The sequence below is a fragment of the Rhinichthys klamathensis genome, unplaced genomic scaffold (genome assembly GCF_029890125.1).
Source record: "Rhinichthys klamathensis goyatoka isolate OS25496 unplaced genomic scaffold, OSU_Roscu_1.1 h1tg000591l_1, whole genome shotgun sequence".
Taxonomy (NCBI): Eukaryota; Metazoa; Chordata; class Actinopteri; order Cypriniformes; family Leuciscidae; genus Rhinichthys; species Rhinichthys klamathensis.
Genome location: NW_026607048.1, coordinates 667,152 through 690,904, shown reverse-complemented (window position 1 = coordinate 690,904; position 23,753 = coordinate 667,152). Strand labels below are relative to the sequence as shown.

The 23,753-nt window shown below is 39.5% G+C and overlaps 1 protein-coding gene across 5 annotated transcripts in view; it reads right to left on the bottom strand.

The window, feature by feature from the left end:
• The window catches only part of mid2 (midline 2), a 117,368-nt gene that overhangs the window by 68,266 nt on the left and 25,349 nt on the right, over positions 1 to 23,753 (bottom strand). For 3 of the 5 annotated variants that reach the window (XM_056240306.1, XM_056240304.1, XM_056240308.1), the window contains exon 2: positions 9,348 to 10,096. In XM_056240306.1, the coding sequence (XP_056096281.1) occupies positions 9,348 to 10,040 (693 nt within the window). In that variant the 5' untranslated portion in view covers positions 10,041 to 10,096. The remainder of the gene's footprint in view (positions 1 to 9,347; positions 10,097 to 23,753) is intronic. The other 2 variants (XM_056240307.1, XM_056240305.1) reach the window with 1 other exon arrangement.

The window sequence follows — 23,753 nt, the reverse complement described above, 5'->3', positions numbered from 1 at the left end:
CAAATAACTTTACAGAACCTTGACAGGCCAAATAAGAAATAAAGGTAGAACATGAATGCAAAAGAATCTACATGAATTACTAATACATAAATCCCATTTCAAAGAGGGGCAAGACTGAGTGGAATAATCTCTTAAAACCAGAGCCAGTACAGCTTTAATCCCACTCTCTGAGCATTACTGATATTGTCCATCATGTATGCAGCTGGAAGATGATATATGTGGTGCTTTGCACTTCACACCACAGCACAAAGCAAAGAAACACCACATTATCCCCCCGCACTCAAGAAACTCCTGAACTTGGAGACCAAAGAGGAGAGAGAAGGGTGGATCACATTGTAAGGCTGATGACTCCACTTCACTGCTCTTAAAAGCTTTTCAGTTCCTCTCTGCATTAATTGTGTATGGAGAGCGAAAGGTTCAAAGCAGTTTAATAACGAGCCTCTATATTCACCTCTGATAACCTGTCACTAGTATATCTCTTCACAGCTTGCACCATGCATTACACACATGTGGTCATTTTTGCACGCAATCATGTGCCAGGTATGTGCAAGCTTACACAGGAGAGAGTAAAAAAAGCCGCAAAGAATGTCTCGGAACGCCTACATACAGAAACAACCAGCACTCTTGCTTCACTCTGTTCTCACGCAGCTGCAAAAAACTGGCACGCTTCCATACAGATGGGAGAGAAAAAGAAAAGAGACATGTTCCAAAAAGCAATAATAGCAGCAAAAACCATTAAAACACATTTTATTTTAATAGACTATTACCAGAGTTAGGGCATAACTAACTAAAAAGGAGAAATGCTACTCATTTAACTGTGCTTTTCAGTATAGCGTGACAGTAGATTAGCTGCTTTTAAATCAGAACAGCTTTTCCAGCAAAAAGTTATTTTATATATATACAGTATATACACTCAACGGCCACTTTATTAGGTACACCTGTCCAACTGCTCGTTAACACTTAATTTCTAAGCAGCCAATCACATGGCGGCAACTCAGTGCATTTAGGCATGTAGACATGGTCAAGACAATCTCCTGCAGTTCAAACCGAGCATCAGTATGGGGAAGAAAGTTGATTTGAGTGACTTTGAACGTGGCATGATTGTTGGTGCCAGAAGGGCTGGTCTGAGTATTTCAGAAACTGCTAATCTACTGGGATTTTCACGCACAACCATCTCTAGGGTTTACAGAGAATGGTCCGAAAAAGAAAAAACATCCAGTGAGCGGCAGTTCTGTGGGCGGAAATGCCTTGTTGATGCCAGAGGTCAGAGGAGAATGGCCAGACTGGTTCGAGCTGATGGAAGGGCAACAGTGACTGAAATAACCACTCGTTACAACCGAGGTATGCAGCAAAGCATTTGTGAAGCCACAACACGCACAACCTTGAGGCGGATGGGCTACAACAGCAGAAGACTCCACCGGGTACCACTCATCTCCACTACAAATAGGAAAAAGAGGCTACAATTTGCAAGAGCTCACCAAAATTGAACAGTTGAAGACTGGAAAAATGTTGCCTGGTCTGATGAGTCTCGATTTCTGTTGAGACATTCAGATGTTAGAGTCAGAATTTGGCGTAAACAGAATGAGAACATGGAACCATCATGCCTTGTTACCACTGTGCAGGCTGGTGGTGGTGGTGTAATGGTGTGGGGGATGTTTTCCTGGCACACTTTAGACCCCTTAGTGCCAATTGGGCATCATTTAAATGCCACGGCCTACCTGAGCATTGTTTCTGACCATGTCCATCCCTTTATGGCCACCATGTACCCATCCTCTGATGGCTACTTCCACCATGTCACAAAGCTCTAATCATTTCAAATTGGTTTCTTGAACATGACAATGAGTTCACTGTACTAAAATGGCCTCCACAGTCACCAGATCTCAACCCAATAGAGCATCTTTGGGATGTGGTGGAACGGGAGATTCACATCATGGATGTGCAGCTGACAAATCTGCGGCAACTGTGTGATGCCATCATGTCAATATGGACCAAACTCCCTGAGGAATGCTTCCAGCACCTTGTTGAATCTATGCCACGAAGAATTGAGGCAGTTCTGAAGGCAAAAGGGGGTCCAACCCGTTACTAGCATGGGGTACCTAATAAAATGGCCGGTGAGTGTATATATACCAATTTGAAATGATTAGAGCTTTGTGACATGGTGGAAGTAGCCATCAGAGGATGGGTACATGGTGGCCATAAAGGGATGGACATGGTCAGAAACAATGCTCAGGTAGGCCGTGGCATTTAAATGATGCCCAATTGGCACTAAGGGGTCTAAAGTGTGCCAGGAAAACATCCCCCACACCATTACACCACCACCACCAGCCTGCACAGTGGTAACAAGGCATGATGGTTCCATGTTCTCATTCTGTTTACGCCAAATTCTGACTCTAACATCTGAATGTCTCAACAGAAATCGAGACTCATCAGACCAGGCAACATTTTTCCAGTCTTCAACTGTTCAATTTTGGTGAGCTCTTGCAAATTGTAGCCTTATTTTCCTATTTGTAGTGGAGATGAGTGGTACCCGGTGGAGTCTTCTGCTGTTGTAGCCCATCCGCCTCAAGGTTGTGCGTGTTGTGGCTTCACAAATGCTTTGCTGCATACCTCGGTTGTAACGAGTGGTTATTTCAGTCACTGTTGCCCTTCTATCAGCTCGAACCAGTCTGGCCATTCTCCTCTGACCTCTGGCATCAACAAGGCATTTCCGCCCACAGAACTGCCGCTCACTGGATGTTTTTTCTTTTTCGGACCATTCTCTGTAAACCCTAGAGATGGTTGTGCGTGAAAATCCCAGTAGATTAGCAGTTTCTGAAATACTCAGACCAGCCCTTCTGGCACCAACAATCATGCCACGTTCAAAGTCACTCAAATCAACTTTCTTCCCCATACTGATGCTCGGTTTGAACTGCAGGAGATTGTCTTGACCATGTCTACATGCCTAAATGCACTGAGTTGCCGCCATGTGATTGGCTGCTTAGAAATTAAGTGTTAACAAGCAGTTGGACAGGTGTACCTAATAAAGTGGCCGGTGAGTGTATATACACACATGCTGCTGTTCTGCTGTAAAGTTTTTTGGTGGTCATAATACTATATACTGTGTGTATATATATATAACATTTAATTTCTTTAAATTATGACTGGCTTGTATCTTAAGCTACCGCTTCAAAATAGGTTGCTACTGACTATACTATTGGTGGTCACAGTCTGTCCTCTGAATATGGGTGTAAGTGCACAGAAAATCTGTACCTTTCATTACCCTCAATGAGGAGTATTTCCATAATGCGTAGATGCATGCCATGCCATGCTATATTACCTAATGCATTATCTCTTCTAAACACCTTGGGCTAAAGGATAGGCAAAACCAGGCCAATGTGGCTGCAGTAGGGAAATCTGGCTGAGGCTGAGGTGGAAGGAAAGCCCAGGTCATATCAAGCACCTTTTCAGCTGACTTGCTCTTTTGCCTTTTAAAACGGTCTGTTTTTGAAAATGACTCCGGCGGCCTACTGATGGCTCACTGAATGCAGCAGAATTGGGCGAGCTGGTGTCTGCTGAGCTGGGCTCATATATCTGCGAGAAGATAGACGGCTTCCCTAAGGAGCTTAGAGTAAGAGGGCCAAACGCCAAACAGGGTGGAACTTTAATCAAAGCTGACTGCTGCGACTTGCAACTTTTCCGAAATAGAAATTAAGCCTTTAATCGCCACTTTTTTTCATATTTTGTGTTTTGGCTCTGTAAAACCTAATCCCTGAGTGTTTGTGAGACTGCTGTCATGCTTTAAAGGCCCCACCGTCCAATGTTACTCATGTAAGTCACGTTCAAACACAGGAGACGTGTGAGATCAATAGAAGGATGGAAGGCACATGCTGAGTGCAGCGGACAGCGCACGCCTAAACATAATATTTGTCTTGGCTCATTTCTGCTGCTGTTTAGAAGTGGAGACTGTGTGAAGAGGTGTTGATGAGGTTATAAACGAATGGCAGCTCATTAGCTCCTTGAAGTATTGCATACAAAGTTGAACGCCATGACTGAAGTACCTGCTCTTCCATCAATTAGCTGCCTGTAACAAAGCATGAGAGGATCAACAGTGAAAACCCAATTATCAAACATTTTGTATACACTACGTTTCAAAAGTTTGGAGTTAAAAGATTGTTTGACGTTTTTTAAAAGAAGTCTCTTATGTTCCTCAAGGCTACATGTATATTCAGTAAAAATAGAAATATTGTGAAATATTATTATAATTTAAAATAACTGTTTTCTATTTGAATATATTTTAAAATGTAATTTATTCCTGTGATGGCAAAGCTGAATTTTCAGCATCATTACTCCAGTCTTCAGTGTCACATGGTCCTTCAGAAATTATTCTAATATTCTGATTTGGTGCTCAAGAAACATTTCTTATTACTATCGATGTTGAAAACAGTTGTGTTGCTTAATATTTTTGTGGATACAAAATACAGGGAATATAGTGTTTAAAAGAACATCATTATTTTAAATAGCATTTTTTTTGAACAACATAAAAGTATTTACTTTCAGTTGAATGCATCCTTGCAAAAAAAAAAAAAAAAAAAAAAAAGTATAGGCAAAAGACAGCCTTAATGATTATAAAGGGAGGCTCTTCTCTTGCTTTCTGTTTATTTCCCATTCACAATCTGAATACAAGTTTAGTTTTTCATGCTGCCAACTACACTGCAAAGTTTCTGGGTTGACAACAGAATTTAAATGCGTGATTGAATCAGACACTGCGATGACTGACAGTGATCGGCAAGTACTTAATTTAAAAGTTTTTGCTCTGGTGTCGAAATTGGTACCAAGAATAGCTCTTTTTTTTAATGGTATTGGTACAGACTACTGAAATTTTGGTACAGTGACAACCCTAAAAGCAACACTAATCTCCATGATGTTTTTTTAATGATATAAAAACGATTTCATTTTCAGGCCTGCATGATTAAAAATTAATTGAATTAATTTAAATAGCTAATAGCCACTCCCCCTTAACACAATGTGCAGGAGCTCAACTGAAATCACTTAAAGGGATACTCCACCCAAAAATGAAAATTCTGCCTTTTACTCACCCTCAAGTTGTTGCAAACCTGTATGAGTTTCTTTCTTCTGCTGAACACAAAGGAAGATATTTTGAAGAACGATTGGAACCAAACAGTTGTTTGGCACCATTGACTTCCATAGTAGAAAAAAAAAAATACTATGGAAGTCAATGGTGCCAAAGTTCCAATCGTTCTTCAAAATATCTTCCTTTGTGTTCAGCAGAAGAAAGAAACTCACACAGGGTTGCAACAACTTGAGGGTGAGTAAATGATGACAGAATTTTCATTTTTGGGTGGAGTATCCCTTTAATTTCTTCTAATTAAATAATTAAAGGCACACTGTGGAACTTTTCAACCTTTATAATATATTACCAAAACCCATTGAGATGGTACATCGACTTACAATAGGTTGAATGACACGTCTGCCGTAGCCTGAAGGTGTCTGTATCGCTTTTCCTAGCACTATGTAACTTCGGGTTTCGGGTAGGAACCCGAGCACAAAAATAACTACAAAATTCAACCGCTTTACGGCATACGTCACTTCCCCCACCACCCACAACTTCCTCAGATTCTGACGCGAGTGCTCAACTCGCGTTTGATTGCCGTCTGTATGTTTTCGTCATGGCCGAACCAACAGCTACAATGAAGAAGGCAAAGGTTTTGTCAGAGGACACTAAAAAGAAAAGAAAAAGGCATAGTGACAAATGAAAAGCCAGGACGAGGATCACCATTGGTCCAGCGTTCGCTCGCTGGCGTGAGCTACAGGAGGAGGATGGGTGCCCGACCGATGCTGACGCTTGCCTGCACACAAATGCCGTTTCCAAGGTGACCCAGATAAATCCTATAAGTAGTGTAGTATTTTCTGGTATTCCGGCCACAGCCGATGGTGTTATGAGTGTAATAAAATGCCCACAGCCCGTTGTTCATTTCTACACACAAACACAGCCCGCCACAGTGCAGGGCTGGCACAAATAAAGTCGACTCATGTCAAATGTAACGTTACATTAAATGTAGTGAACGTGCCCACGACTCAGTGCCCACAAACACTACACACAACATGTCCCACGGTTTCTGTAAAACGAAACCAACACACTAAGTTACAGTCAGCTCAGGCCGACGGTGTTTTTAGTGCAGTAAATGTGCCCACCGTCCCGCGCCCACATTCACTCACAGACATGTTAGCACTAAGCCCCACGGGGCTCGCCCCGCTCGCTCTCTCTCAGCAGACTGCTATAAGGGAATCGAGCGCGGCAAGGCTGCCCGCCTCAAACACTGCAAGCACACACAAACACAATCTAAAGACACGGGAGGCTGACCCACTGTCTATGGGCTGACCGGTTGACTGTTTGTTGACTTTTGCGACACTGCTGCGGAGCTTGTGGCCTCTAGGGACGCTAGACGTGAAAGTTACAGGTCGAGCGCCACTAGTGGCCAAAAGTTCCGCGGTGTGCCTTTAAGTAATTAATTATTTACCAAAACCACTTTTGTTACCAAAACCACTTATCATTTTAGAAAAACAGTCAATTTAGAGTACGTTTACACAACAACGATATGCTAAAAATGGAGAAGTTATTCCTTTGAGTTTTCTACATACAGACGACATCATTGTCAAAACGATCCCCATACACACGGATCCCCGAAAACGACTAAAAACGCTATATTTTGTAAAACGCATGTGCATGACGTCATCGTCTTCAGAGATTCGTGTTTTTTTTTTTTTTTTACACAGAGACCGTTTTCAAAAACTTGCACTTTGAAACCCGTTTTCAAAAGTTTACGTTTTCAGGCACCCAAAATGCCCTTGTGGTGTAAATGAACGGCCAAAATGCATAAAAAGTTTTATGTTTTTAGTTGAAAACGGTGTTGTGTAAACAGCCCCTAACAGACAAATTCCTTTTTTTTTAGGGCACGAGCATGTAGCAAATTAGCTCAAAAGGGAAATATAAATAATTAATTATAACTTGCTATGATTAAATAGAAATATTTGGATCAGTTAATAGAATTAACTTGATGTAGCTGAATTAACATTACAATCAATTAATCTGTTTGTCCAGCGAACACTCAGTATATCGACTCTTATAAAGGATATTTTCGTTGCCACAGAAAAATAACTCTTTCTTAGCATGTAGCTGTGATCGCACCGTTAAAGGGACATTGATTTACAAGCAGGGACTCACATGAATGTGCACAAAAGATTCATTGGACTAAATCACGAACACAACGCGAATGTTGACTAGGAAATGGCAGAGCTCATTTAAACGCGTGGAACTGTTTGAATCATCATCATCATCCACCGTGAAGCTTACGTACAAACAAGGATTTCTCATTTTACTTGAGCCGGAAAAAGATTAAAAGTTTGAAGCCCTGAGCCCTGACGGCTTCTTTACTCTCTCTCTCTCTCTCTTTCTCAGGTTGTGGATTGGAAGTTCAAAGTTAGACAGGTTCAAAGCTTCAGCAGGGGAACATTCGAATAAGCTTCTGCAATGTAGATACAAAACCCAATCCAGACGTTTTGCATTAAAAGTGCATTTTAGACCTGGCATCTTATTTTACACATAGCACAACTTTTAAAACGTCAAGACCATTACAGATACCGTGCGGAATGTGTACACCTACAGTGCAAGAGGTAATTATGGAGACAACATTCCAATGAGTAATTCAAACCGAGGTAATCCTCTCAGTCCGGCGGGATTCCTAGAGGAAATTAAATGTCGATCTGGATGCTGTAACCTTTGCATAATGCCAGCCTCTTTACTGTTTCCTTGCAAGAAGACCTTGGGACAAAAGAAGAGCAACTTTCTCAGCTATCAACTTTCAGCAACACACAATGAAGTGCGTCTACCACAATCGAGGTAGCTTCAGCAGAGCCTCGTTCGTTTTCTTCAAAAACCAGATTGGGCGAGCATGCGTCAATGATCGGAATTTCCTTTGTGTGAGCTGGTGTGAACAAAGAGGTCAACCGGGATACGAGATCACAGGGAGATCACATGTGCCCTCTATGCCTGCTATTATAATGCTGATGCAGAAGTCAATGGCGGTCTATTCATGGGAGCGAGATTATGATGGTGTAAAGGCCTCTATGTGGGCTCATATTAACAAATCCACCCCATGAGAACTCAACAACCACATAGCACAAGTGACCTTAACCTGCTCTTCTCTTGTAACTCGACCCTCGCAGGGATAATAGAGGTAATGGGAGGCTGATCTAGAGGAAACCTATATAGAACTGCTCTGAAGTTATGATGGCATTGAAAAAACAAGGCACGGATCATGTAATTCTGGCCTTCTGCAGCTGTGAATGATTATACTGACGGGGCGCGGCTGTATTCACAGGTTGGGAGCTCTGTGGCTCTGTGTGAGCTTCTGTATTTTAGCCCTGATTCAGCAATCAGACTCTTTGAAGGTCAGCACTGCGTTTCAGTGCCGAACAGAGAATGGCTTTAGGGACTGCAAACTCATCTAATATGATAATGAGTCCTGCTCAAAGGAACAGCTGGGCAGTTCTAGCTGCTACTATGCATGAAGCACTCCACTATGAAGGCCGACAGATATTGCATAGAATGGGTTAGCTTGATGCTAATGAAATGAAATTAGCTTTCTAATGAGAAAAAAAACAAAACAATTTTGCATAAATTATGGTACATGATGCAGGACAACAAAGATTTTACAAAAGAGATCACCTTGAACTATTTCGCTTAAAATCAGTCAACAAGAACCCTTTCTATTGGTCATTTAGATGAGTCTTAGTAGCACTTCATTACAGAAACAGCTGCTTAAGGCAAGGCACTTCAGGAAAAAAACAATGTTTTTTGTTTATAAATGTACCTTCGGTTTTTCAATCCGTACTCCCAAATTCATAATCGCTATCGCAATCAGTTCCCACAGTTGACACATATGATTCTTATTAAGTCTTTGTCTATTCTACTTCAAAGTATAGCATAGAATTTAAGCATGCCGTTAAGACAGTTTGATGTATTCAACCTCAATTATACACAATAAAACAATATACAAAAAGATTTGATAACAGAACTGTGAGCTTGTTCTGTTCTTGTGTCGGTAGACTAAAGATTTCTAGGGATGGGGTTCTTAAACCGAGGGAACAATTTAAGAATCTGTGAGTATGGTTTATAAACTATGGGGACGAATTGAAAAACTGTGGCCATGATTTGTGGCTCTTGTTTTTTTTTCTCCAACAGGTGACTTCTCGGGCTCCCTATGATCAGTATATTGATATCTATTAGTTGCATTTTCTATCCTATTCACCTGGGGTGTCTTGCTTTAAGAATCAAGTTCAGGACTCACCTTAAGCTTGTCGAAGCGATCACTAAGCGAGGTGACCTGATGCTCGCGGTGCCGTCCCACCAGCTTGCAGAGAGCGCAAATCAGCTGGTCGTCCACCACGCAGTACATGTTCACCTTCTCGTTCTCATGCTCCAAGCAGGCCAGCCCACGCAGCTGAGCGTCCGCCACCGGCTCCACCAGACGATGGCTGGTGAAGGGCTTCTTATTGGGGTGCGTGGCCCGCAGGCAGCGGTCGCAGTACGACACCTCGCACGTCACGCACGTCTTGACCGCCTCCCGTGGGGGCTCCTGATCGCAGAACTGGCAGCCGACGCGCTCTAGGGACATGGCGCTGCTGGCGGGGCTGCCCCTCGCGCTCCCGCCGAGCGTGGCGCTGTAGGGCCGAGGCCGGCGACTCTCGTTGGGGGAGTTGGGCCCACTGACGGAGGCCTTCTGGAAGCGGTCGATGATGTTCTGCAGCGTCACATTGCGCTTTAGGCCCTCCAGGCCGCGCTGATTGAGCGTGATGACGTAACGGCAGGTGGGGCACTGGAAGGCGGAGATGGACTCGAGAGGCTTGGTGCTGGAGCAGTGCGAGACCAGGATGCGGTGGGCGCAGTTGAAGCACAGGCTGTGGGCGCAGGGCAGCAGGAGGGGGTCCTCAAACAATTCCAGGCAGATTGGACACGTCAGCTCTGACTCCAGTGTTTCCATCTTCAATTGAACCGATCTAAAGGTGACATCAAATCCCACAGAAGCTGGTCAGTCACCTGTGCGGCGGATAGCTATGGGTTAGTGGCAAGCAACTTTAGTGTGGCAAAAGCAGCACAAAGAGAAATTCCGCTCAAAAAACAAAAAGGATACAAGGTATAAAATCAGTGACTTGTGTTTATATGGTTTAAATCAGGAAATTGCTAACACTGGCAGCTATAAATACTAAAAATAATATCAAAACTAGTTTTTTTTTTCAGAAAAAAATAAACATATGTATATATATATATATATATATATACAAATATTTATTTATTCTGTCTTTTTTCAATGTTTTTGTTGTGTACTGATGCTGGGGTAATATTGCATTTATACAAATTATGACCATAAAGTATTTTGAAATTGGACACTGAACTAAGCTAAACTTGAATGACAAAAAATAAAATAAAATCCAACAATAATAACTTTGAAAAAAAATCACTCTTAAAAATAAAGGTTCTTTATTGGCATCTGTGGTTCCAGGAAGAACCTTTAACATCCATGGACATGTTCCAATCCAAAATATTCTTTATAGTGAAAAAAGGTTCTATAGATTATTAAAATGTTCTTCACACTAAGACAAAAATGGTTCTTTTAAAAATGTTGTTTTGTTTCTTTGGGGAACGAGATGATAAACCAAACCAAAATGGCATTCCTCTGACATCACTGCAAATGATGGAACCTTTATTTTTAAGAGTAAAAGATTGATTTTTGAGCGGAAAATCACTAGTTGTAAGCAGTTTGGTTAATGATAGCAAGCATACATTGATTTGTTAACAACAAAGCATTGTATTTGGCTCAATAGTGGCAGCATGTTTAAGCTAATAGTTTTACATGGAAACATGATCAAGGATTGCCTTCAAGCTGCATTGTCATTGTGACAGATGAGGATTAAATAGGCATACATGATATTCCATTCACTTCTATTCATACGCATATGCTTTGGAACGGTAAAAAGCACAGCAATACACACACACACACACGCAAACACACACACACACACACACACACACACACACACACACACACACACACACACACACACACACACACACACACACACACACACACACACACACACACACACACACACACACACACACACACACACACACACACACACACACACACACACACACACACACCTGCTGGGCTTCAGCACAGCAAATCAAGGAACATCTCTGCCCATTGAATAAGACCCAATATGATGCATCACTTCACTTAAGACAGTTTAAGCTAAACCCCCTGAAGTAAAACCACTCCTGCACATTTATTTGAAATCATACATTCGTGCCACATAGCTGCTGTTTTAATGGAGGGGCTTTAGCAGATCACAATGTTTCTGTATTGATGAATATCAATGGGCCCAAATCAGCACAGCACATCACTGAGCACGGGCACCTGTGCCTCCAGCCTGCATGTTAAAATGTGTTTGTCTTTTCAGCTAATGATGATACACTGTCTGTTTGGTTAACATATACAATCACACAAAAAGGGAAATTATAAAGAAATGATAGCATAATGACATCTTATTACTACCATTGAAGTAGGGATGTGCAAAATTATACAATTAAAAAAATGATTAGCTGTTGGGCTGTCTGAGTAAAACGTCCTGTGTAATCACATATAATTCTAAAACATACTTATGTCAGCCGTGTTTCTGACACCATGTGTTCACCAGACATAAGCAGAAAAGTAAATCGCTGTCATTATAATCAATGAAGTTGTCTAAACTAAAAGGGTCCACCGTAGGATTTCTGTTATTATAAAAAAATAAAAATAAAAAAAGTATATAAATTATAAAAAAAATATTAAATTAAAAGTATGTATATTTCTAATAATAATATGTATCATGTTTAATAATAAGTTTAGTTTGTTTAATAATGGTATTTTTTAATTCATTCAATAATATATTATGATTATTATTATTATTATTTGAGCTTTAATTTTTATTCACATCTCTCCTCTTTGGGCCTGTGTGAATTCATATTGATTGCGCCAGACACCTCGTGGCTTTTAACGATTTCCATCTCTGATGTTACATACAAATCAATGCAAGACTCCGGGCACACGTAAAAGGCTATGATCACATTGCCTTAGTCTATCACATTTCCTCGCACCTTCTGATCGAACAACGACCCCGTCCCCGTCCATCTCCATCCTATCATTCTCACATTAGGCTTCAGCTCCATCCTCTTAAATGGCTATTGAGCGTGTCAGAATCTTCTAGACACACGGCTCTACTGGAGCAGCAAGTTACTGCCATTTCTGACAGGGAACCTGAAGTCCCTGACTGCTACTAAAAAATATCTGACAGCTCCTGTGAGGAGCCAAAAGCTCTTGAAGTCAGCAGACATCCTGAGATTTTGTATTAAACCTTTAACTCGACAGGTACTTATGACGGCAAGCCAAGAAAAGCATGTGATTAAAACAGCAGTGGACCAGTGGGAAACTGGATGCAGTCATTACTGGAAAAAATAAATAACATGCAGATATTATGGTAATAAGAGTTTGTGTCCTTGTGTGATAGTCACCTTGTTGTGTGCGATTGAAAGTTTGCGCTGGGGTGTCACACTATTTCGGTATTGACAATAACCATGATATTTAAAAATCAAAGACTGATATCATGTTAATACTACCCATGCGATAATATCGTAAATAATCCAGAGGCTATCTTGTTGACACGCCAGCATGGTAGGTGGCACCTTAATGTTGGTTGCCATCCTTCATAAAACAAAAAAAAAGAAGACATAAAATCATATCAGAGATGACGATGGACTAAAGTGAGACACTCAACTCGCAGCCAAAAACAGTTTGCTCGCCAATGTGGGTCTTTTTGGACCCTGTAGTGGAGTGCCGATCAAGAGTAATACTTTTTGTATGCTTTTAAACAAATATACTTACAAACTTTTTCTCTCTACCTCACTACACACACATTTTGAGTGTAAATGACTGGCTAAAAAACTTGTGGAGACTGTGAAACAGAATTGAAGCAAATGCTCAAACTCGGGCTGAAACCATTAGCATGAGTGGACAGAACTGCTCTTAACTTTTCTATACAAGTTTAAATTGTTTGCCACCGTTAGTTCCATTGACAGTTATCCAAACACACAGGACTTAGATTAGAAAAGAGCAAAAGCTTGCCTGGTAATCTGGCAGTTCTGCTAGAGAAGAAACAGTCAGCAATTGTTTTTAAGGCGGGGCTTGAATGTGCAGTAAGTGATTTCTGAGAATCATTGTTGAATTCTGTTGATATGTGAAAAAGCATCCCAAACAAACACACCCCTCCATTCATTGCTTCACCCCCAAAATGCATGAACAAGCAGGCAATGCAAGAGTGTCTGTATATCATAGCAGAAGCGAAGTAAATAAATCTTAACAAAAAATAGAGCGAAGATGACGAATGACAAAGAAGAACAAAAATGACATACAGTACACGAGTATATGCAAGTAAGAGTTAACTGTTAGTCGCCAGCAGCACACACTCAAAACCAATGTAACTCACGTATGGAGCAGAAACAACGCAACCTCGGCATCCATTTTCAGGCCTTCCCGCTTCAATCTCTCCAGCAATAGATAGCATTTCTAATATTACGCATGTCCTAAAGCTCTTGCCTGATCATAACCCTTCTTTTTCCAGTGATATTCCTCTGACCTTTTCTCTTTTGTAATGTCTCTCAGCCATCTCTCTTTCTACAGTCTTTCTTCAAATCTCCCTCTTGCCCTCTCTCTCTCCTCCCCCATCATGAGTGCACACGTCCCCTACTGCTGATTGGCTACAAGTTTGTTGAGATCCTCAGTATGATCCACTTTCAACAATGTTTCCCAAAAATCATTTACCACACCTTTAATGAAGGTCACAATGAGGTGATGAGGTCAGCAGATCTGTCTATATACAGATCTGATATTTTAAATGCATATATTTTAAAACATACAGAAAGCATCAGGAGGTTTAGCATGTAAATGTCTAGTTTAAGTGTAACAAGCAGAAGAAGGGATAGATTGGAGAAGTGGAGAAGCAAACAGTTTACTCCCTTCAAAGAAAGACACCACATCATATAATCTGATTATGATGAAGTGCTCCATATGGAGGCTGATCAGAGTCTGCTTTTGCTCACAAACAGCCCTACTCAGGCACAAACACTCATGCACAAGATCTCAGAGCCGAGTCTGGTTTATTTGATCTGTTCTCGGCTTGATTATGGCATTATTTCCCCCTTTGATGTTGAATTGGAATAAAAAAAAAGACGGAAAACTGTCTCTATAAGAGATGACTCATATGGTAATGATTTAACAAAGCCACTTAGTGCTCAATCACAGATGCACATGTATATCAGGTGCCTAACATGTTTGCTTGAACGCAAACATAGCTGCTGATAAATTTGCTAATAATATCCAAAGGTAATACAAAATGTCGTCTTTCTCAAATAATGTCAAGAGAACCCTATAGAATACAAATTCGAAGCAAAGCTAGTTTAAAAGATGGCAGTTGCATTTAATCGTCTAGTCTCAGGGTCTCCTGGGACTCTACTTGTTCTGTGTCTGTAAGGAAAATGAAAAACCAACACCCGTGCGTTACTGAGAAGTATGGCATTTCTGGAACAATGACAACAATTAGCCTTGTCAAAACAATAGGGGCAATTCACTTTTAAAATGTCTTTAAGGACTGCTCTTCCTTGAATTATATGCATACAATGATAATGAAACAATGATTACTTACAGCTGCTCATATAAAGGGTCACTAGTTTAATTCACATTAATATCTATCCATCCATCCATCTATCCATCTATCCATCCATCCATCCATCTATCCATCTATCTATCTATCTATCTATCTATCTATCTATCTATCTATCTATCTATCTATCTATCTATCTATCTATCTATCTATCTATCTATCTATCTATCTATCTATCTATCTATCTATCTATCTATCTATCTATCTATCTATCTATCTATCTATCTACCTACCTATCTATCTGGTATAGTAGAAAGTCTACTGGTTTACACATAGACAAAACAAAAGTCATTGTCCTTAGTGGAGTAGGTCATATGAGAAATACGTTCATAGCAATGAAAACACGTCTAAACAACAAACTCTATCTGGGTCAGTAATTCAGGCCAGTATCATATGTATCATTACATCAGTTTAAGCACTTGTCCATTCTAGAACTTTTTTCTAAATATAGCCTCCAATATACAATCTAGTGGTTGACTGACATAGATTTTTTACGTGTCTGACAACTAGAGAGCAAGGTGGTCGATAAGATGGCAATCCAGTATACCATATGATATAGTATAATCTAATTCACGCTGAAATTAAACATTTTATCAAACTTTGACAAAATAATAGAATTCGACATGAAGTAAAACTAGAATGGCAATCTTTCAATTAACCTGCTATAACACTGACCTACCATCAATATGGTAAAATATAGGCCATTCCAGCCAGGACACAAGATAACCCACTGTGCTGGCGTTCCCTGGCAGGTCCGTCCAGAATTAGGAAGTATGTTGTCTGATGTTTGTAAGTGGCTTACTGTGGGGCTGGGTGGGCCAGTGGGTCAGACTCCACCCTACGGCCCAGACACACTAATGGAGCCATTTATCTCCTGTCAACCTGCAGCTGGTTACCGGTTCCCCACTGCCTCCTCTGCCGCTTGAATAGCCAGAGAGCTGGAGCCACGGGCAAAGAGGAAGTCTAGACCGGACACAGCACCACTGGAGCACTACAGCCCCACACCTCACGGACGGATGAAGACACATCGATTAAAAATGAGTGACTGGACTTTGGGGATTCCCAGAGCTCTGCTGTTAGGACAAGTGCCAGGGAAGCCATTCGCAGTTTATCACCTCCGAATTTGTTACGACTGACCTGCCGTCAAGCCGAGTGGCGGCTGATGCGAGCAGGAGGGGTGTTTAAGAAAGCCAAGAGGGGCAAATTCTACACCGTGGGATTCTTAAAAAGGAACATTTTGTGCTGGATAGTGTTCATGAGTTGCTTTATGATCCTTTAGAGCAGTGGTCTCAAACTCGCGGCCATTTTGTGGCCCCCTACTTGACATTAAATTTTAATGTTAGTGCGGCCCGTCGTTGCGTGTGCCGCGTTTTAATTTTTTATTTTTTTTTATCCCTTATGAGCTACCATAGATAGTCTCGTGACAGCTTACGGTGGGTTTGTTGTCAATAGTTGTCATAGACAACCGCGAAGTACAAACAAACTGCGCCTGGAAAAAATTAGTGCGTCGCTTTAATTATGAGCGCGCTAACCGCGCGCCTACATTTGAAATAACGAACTTGAGCGCGCAAAATATGTGAGCGCGATATGTGAACGGCCCCTTGGCGAGCTATCACCAATCAGGCCACGAGCTACTGATAGCTCGCGAGCGACGTGTTGGAGAGAGACCCTGCTCTAAAACAATGTGAGAATAATCACTTTGAGCTTGTAATATGTGTCCAACAGGTTGATAAGAAGGTTTGCTTTGATTTGTGCAGTCAGTAATTTGAGACACTATACATGTGTAGAAAGAATTCAATAGGGCAGACATGACTGCAAATATTTGTATTTCAAAAGCAATAATTGTTTTTCTAACTATAATAAAATAGTTAGTTTTTTTGTGCCTTCCAAAAAAAACATTCAATATCATTAATGTGTTGTATAAAGAAAATAAAAAGGACATAAGCAAATATAAATATCACAAATATGTGTTATAGACAAAGAAAGTTTGTAAAATGAACTTCAACTGTCAGAAGGACAGCTCATAAAGAACCAATCATGTACAGAGAGGTATGTTCAAATTCAGAGGAACAGTTCAGAAGAAACGTTAATAATAAATATTGAGAAGATTGGATCAGTTTTGCTCCTTTTTTGGAATACTTGAATACAATTTTTTGTGGAATACTTGATGCGGCCCAGCCTGACCCAGACTCTACCTCCAGCGGCCCCCAGTTAAGTTGAGTTTGAGACCCCTGCTTTAGAGTTTCAAAGTTTTAGATTTTACTTTATAGTCTTTTCAGATCAGTGTATTATTCATTGATTTCTAAGTTCTTAAAGCACCAGTACATAAAGTTCTTTGTGGAAATTTCTCATATGGCGTTGAATAAAGTTCTCATATGGCGTTGAATTATAATTGGTCCTAGCTTAGGCTATTAATGTTGCTCATACTCAATGCACCGTTAATACTACAGACATGAACATCTCAGATATTGAGGCTTAATTGTTGAGCAATAATGTCTGCTATTATAAGTGATTTTACTTAATGATATTTCTTAATAACGTCCTCCTGGTGGACAATTAAAAAAGATGAAATTTTGTCTCAGAACAAAATTAATTAATTTCATTTATCTAAGAAATACAACATTTTAAATGCTAGAATTGAATTCAGACATTACAACATTATAATTATACAGTATGAAACATGTCTTCAGTCTTCTTGATTTATTTTAATTGAGTGTTAGATGAGAGCTAAATGTAAAAAAAATAGCATGCACATCCAATATTGACCAATACAATTATATTCTCTAATAAATTACCAATAACCAATATAGTACATAAGTACTTTTCTAGACTTACATCGAAGGCAGGAGCTGAGCCATAGGGAACATAGACTTGGGGCTTCTTCAGAAAAAGTACAAATCTAGCTATGTTACGGAGTCCTGCATATGACATGCAGAATTTTTTTTTTTTATATATCGTGGTCACAAATTATCAATTTAATTACTATTAAGTCAGCATGTTTTATAATCCGTTCCCTCGTATTAAGTAAATTGTGCACATAATATAATTTGTTCCCTCATTTAACTAAATCGTGGCATAACATAATGTGTTCCCTTGTTTTAGTTCAATTAAACTGAGGGAATGAATTCTTAATTCGTGGCGATGATTTACTAAAACGAGGGAACGAATTAAAAAGTCATGAGAAAGAATTCTTAATTTGTCCCCATGATTTACTAAAACGAGAGAACAATCTTAATTCGTGGCCACGATATATAGATTTTTGTCCATATCATGTTCCGGGCTCTGTACATTTTTGTTTAAATATCTAGAAAAAGAAATGTACACAATGTATTGTGAATTAATACAACTACGGTTATCAAATGAAAGTGATCAGTTGAAGCTTCATAGTGCAATAATCACCACACAAACTCTTCAACATATGTCAATGCAAAAAGTCTTTGACCCTCACTGATACATTTATGAAAAGCTCAATCCCACAAGAGAGCTGGAGTGAATAAAAGCATGCAGGTGTGTTTCAACTGAAGTGCCTGGCACAGAATCCACGGCTCTGCAGGCTGCGAACATTCACCATTCCCTTATCCACCCTCAACTGCTAAATCTTGCCATATATATAAATACGACACACGTTTTGGAGAGCCCACACTGAGTAATAATCTGTTCACCCACAGCTAACGCTTTGAGCCAAACAGGTGAGCCATTGTGCGAGCGCATGCACCGAACATGTGTGTCTTCTGTACAGTAAAACTGTCTGCTTAATATGTGACATGCTGATTTTCTGCAGTGATTAGCATTAACAAAAGACGTGACAGACAGAACTGAGCTGCAGGAGTTAGTATGCAGTAAGCATTTCTCAAATATCTGATGAGAACAAAAGGTTATGGATGTTAATTACAAATTACAGGATTATTCCACCGACGACTTCATGTGGAACTGAGACATGTCGCTAATTAAATAAGCGTTCTGAAGTACACAGCGGTGCTAGAACGGGACCCAAAGGGTGAATACGCCTTTAACAGGTTGAAGTATTGCTTAAACAGGCGGTTTATTTCATCCCCCGTGGGACAGGGTAATAAGGGTATGTGTTAGGCCTGTTTTTAGCAGCACCGCAGTGAGATTTCAGCCGCGATTGGCTTCAGCTCAACCTAACCTAATGTAGCCACACAGGGAGGGTCAACACTAGGCTGCCTAGATCTCGAAAGTAAGTGGTCAGTCTCTCAAACCATAAGTGCTACTTTATTTATTTTTAATGTCAAAGCTTGAAATAGAGGGCAGACTTGGATAATTGCAGTAGATGTGTGTTTTTATAAGGATACACAATGGCTTTCTGGTCACCAAGGTCATAGATGGCCATTTACATTATGTGTTTTCTCCACTTTTGAAAGGGCTACACTGATCAAAAGTTTGGGGTCGGTAAGATTTTTTTAAAATAAGTTTTTTTTTTTATACTCACAAAGGCTGAACAAAAATACAGTAATATTGTGAAATATTATTACAATTTAAAATAAGCCATTTTTATTTGTAATATATTTTAAAAATGTAATTTGTTCCTGTGATGGCAAAGCTGAATGTTCAGTGTCACATGATCGTTCAGAAATCCTTCTAATATGCTGATTTGCCGCTCAAGATACATTTCTTATTATTATCAATGTTGAAAACAGTTGTGGTGCTTAATATGTTTCTGGAAACCATGATACGTTTATTTCGGGATTCTTTGATGAACATTTATTTGAAACAAATCTTTTATCTAGAAGACACTATAATGTCTTTACTGACAATATAATGAATCATTGGTGAATAAAAGTATACATTTCTTTCAAAAAATAAACAAACATAAATACCAGTTAGGAACAGAGAGCCGGTTCTTATTCAGAACCAGTTCAACATTTTTAAAAAATATCAGTACAGAGTGACCAGATAGCATATATATATATATATATATATATATATATGAATATGTTTAGTACAGTTGTTTAATTTATAATTAGAGTCAATTACAATTATTGTACTGCATTTATTCCAGCTCTAAAAAGACTGTGAAAAGTCATAAAAAAAAACTGTTAACACCTTTAGCAAGAATTGTTTTAATTGATTGATTATTGAAATGATTTGTTGGGAATGGAACTGCATTTCTTTTCCCAAACATTTTTTTCCTTACAAGTAATAAAAGAATGGAGTAGCCACAATCGTAGAGTCATTAAAATCTTTACGAATCCTTTTTCCATCACAAGTAACAATTCCCAGAGGTGTGCTGTTTTTTTTTGGTTTTCTTACCAGATCATGTTGCACATCAAATGTGTCATATAAAAAGTAGTGAGAGTTTTTCACACCAAGAGATTACAGTAGCTTCTACTTCACTGCGACCCATGTGGGTGCTGGCCTCCACATCCTCTATCTGACACTAGGCTAGCTTAATCAAACATGTGATTCTATTCATAGAATATAAACAGTGCCGTGGTGGCTTAGTTTTGTGGAGATCAGAGCAATGGCCGCTGACTAGAGAGAGGTTCAACCCTCGGCATCTGCAAAAACACGGATGGGTAACCTTCACAATCGAAGATTACGGATCCAGGTCAGAGCCCATCTGGTGCCCTACTACCACTCGGGAATAACAGGGTTGTGAAATGATGGAAAAGGCTTCCTTTGTCCCAGATATGGAAGTGGCAGGATCTTGATGTAGGAGGGAGGGGTACACACCAGTGGAAATGTGTCTTGTGTTTCACAACATAATGTATAGTCACAAATAAACTGTAAAAAAGTGTTTTTGTGTTCATTCAAGTTCAAAAATGTGTTCATTTTTTCAGAGACAATTTTGTTTCCCCCCATTCAGGTCATCTTCCTGAAACACTGTGGTTCTGTGGTGCTTTTTCTGACTCACAATGGCGGATAGGGCAGAATTACAAGCATTTAGAAATTATTTTTGGAAATAATCTTTGTTAGTGTGTGTTTGGTGCTGCTAGTGGCACAAATACACACTTTACCTTTAACTAAGCAGCATCTCAAACAACATCTAGAATAAATAAAAGGAAAAAAAGACCAAAAAAAATATATTCACTATTCTTCAAAAGTTTGGGACCAGTAAGATTTTAAAAAATAATTTGCATTATTTAATAATTATTAAATATTTATTTCATATTTTAATTTAAAACTTTTTTCAAAAAGCATTTAATTGGTCAAAAGTGACAGTAAAGACTTTTACAAAAAATATATAAATGCTGTTCTTTTGAGCTTTCTACTCATCAAATAATCCTGAAAAAATCACGGTTTACACACAAAAAAACCCCTGATAATAATAAGAAATGTATCTTGAGCAGCAAATCAGCCTATTAGAATGATTTCTGAAGGATCATTTGACACTGAAGACTCGAGTAATGATGCTGAAAATTCAGCTTTGTCATCACAGGAATAAATTACTTTTATAAAACATATTAAAATAGAACATTTTATTTCAAATTGTAATAATATTTCACATTATCACTGTTATTCACATAAATCCAGCCTTGGTGAGCATAAAAGACTTTATAAAAACTTAATGCAAAGTTTTTAACAGCAGTATGCACACGCACGCGCGCACACACACACACACAATTATGGTCTTAAGTAAAATGCATGCACTGGATAGTCCAAATACAATAATACAATGAGAGTTTACTATGGATAAATTACAGCAACCATCAATGTGACATGAAAAATGAGACATCTTTTTTACAGGAAGCTTATGACTAGCTTATTTCCCCGAACAATCTTCAGCCCAGAATTGGGGTCAACAGTTTCACTACAACGACCGTTTCTGTTTGTAAAATTAATTATTTACCTCCTGCAGATGGAACTGACGCCAAATAGACCAAACGCAATTGGGATAATACTCTAGAAAGACTTGTCATTGTCCTAATGCTTTTAGCTGAAGAGTTGTCAAACACTAACAGAATACCTTCACGCTTTCTCTATCTGCTACCCCAAAGCACGTCCATAATTGATGTGCATTTGCTCTGGTGAGAACAAAAACGGGATAAAAATGCAGCACAAATTCTCATGAAACATTAAGCGCAGATTATGGAGAAACAGGCTAAATAAAAAAGAGCTGTCGAGAGTTGGTTCGATTTATTGCCTTAGTGTTCCTGATACGGACTACTGACCCTATGTCTTCACCTCCAGTTCATTCAGGGAAGAGACAGGGGTGAGAATTTGAAAGTGCTTATGCTGCCGTGTCCAATGTTGAAGTGAATCCTCGCAGGAAGGCACAGAAAAACAGGCATGAGAACAACCTTTCCCATTGGAGCTAACAGAAGAGCATCAGAAGCTTTTAGGCTGTAGTTCAGCATCATGGGCACAGGCATCGGTCCACATAAAGACCCTTTGATTTCTCCATTTTACACGTCAAGAAATCGATTCACAATTATGAAAGATAACGGCGAGTTTCTCTGATGTTTCCAGCCTGTGATATTTTCTTACACGTTCTTTAATATTCCCTCTATTTCATGCATTTTGGAGAACAAGATGCATTGAATCTCTAAACATTAGTAGGTCTGGTTCAGCTTTGCGGTGAATGTCCCTGCTGACATGCATTAAGAATTTGATCAATACGAGTGAAACATGCAAAAGCTGCAGCAAATTCTTTCGTTATGCCGCACCATAAACACAATTTCACTTGCAAAAATTCATTTTCAATCTTCTTTCATTTCCAGTTTGCTGACACAAAATGTGTGAGGAACTGACTACCAAACTAATGGCGTACCTTTTCGCTAAATTTCCCATAAATATGCTAATTTGCCATAGCCTGAATGAAATGCAGCCTGTGCTGCACATAAATGGCAATCTAATGGGTTGCTGTGTAGTCTCAAACATAATCTGCATTCCTATCTGTCAAATGATGAACACCAGAATCTGCTACAGTATCATGGGTATCACTGATCCTATCCAAATATTTAAAACCCCCTTAAAATATTTAATATTTAAGTGCCTCCACATATTAAAAGTCACTATACCTGGAACTAATTGATTTTTGTCACTAGCAAAAGAGTCCCATGTTTTTTTTGTTTTTTTTGGTACGATGATAACACCATGCTTTTGGTCTTGTCTTTAAAGGGCTCATGACATGAGAAATTTGAGCTTTTGACATATAAGACATCTTCGTATCATTAAAACATCCTGCAAGTTTTATAGCTTAAAACATCCTCCTCATATAAACAAAGCAATTATTTAAATTAAGCTCCAAAAACAGTTTATTTGGATACTGTGGGATCCATGACGTCACATAGGCAAATACATTTGCATATGACTGCCTCCAGAAAAAGACATTGACGATACATGGTTGTAGCATAGGCCCCGCCCCCTATTGTTCAGTCGCTTAATGGCTGACACCTGTCAACACCGGATCTACACTGATACAGTAAACAGATAAGTGTTCAATTCCTGACGAACTCCACATGTTCGAGTCTGCCTACAACAGGACAAATGGAAGAGTGAACGATTGTTTGCTTTGATGCGTCCAGTTTAAACAGCTCGTTTGAATCTCTGTACAGATTTCAGAAGGATCCCAGCGTCAGGAACAAGTGTAACGGTTTTGAATGGTGCACAAAATCGCATCGGAGGATTATATGTTTGTTCGGAGAATTTGACTGCAGATTGTTTTGTAAACAAGGCACAGTGTAAAGGAGAGCTCGCAAAAAAACTTTTTGTTGCAGATGCATCGCAAACCGTAAGTAAACAATTTCAAAATGCTCTGTCTATAAATTAAGTTTTTTTAAGGGTTAGTTCGCCCATTTAAGACATGAAGTTGTATGCAATCCTTACCAGCACTATAGTGCATACACACTGACCCACTCTTTTTTTTCTAGAAGTTTTTCTAGAAAGTACTCCCGGTTAGTTTCCGGGGCCTCAAAACTGTGTGTTTTTACGTGAAAAAATTATTTGCGTTTCAAAGCTTGATTAATTTAACACAC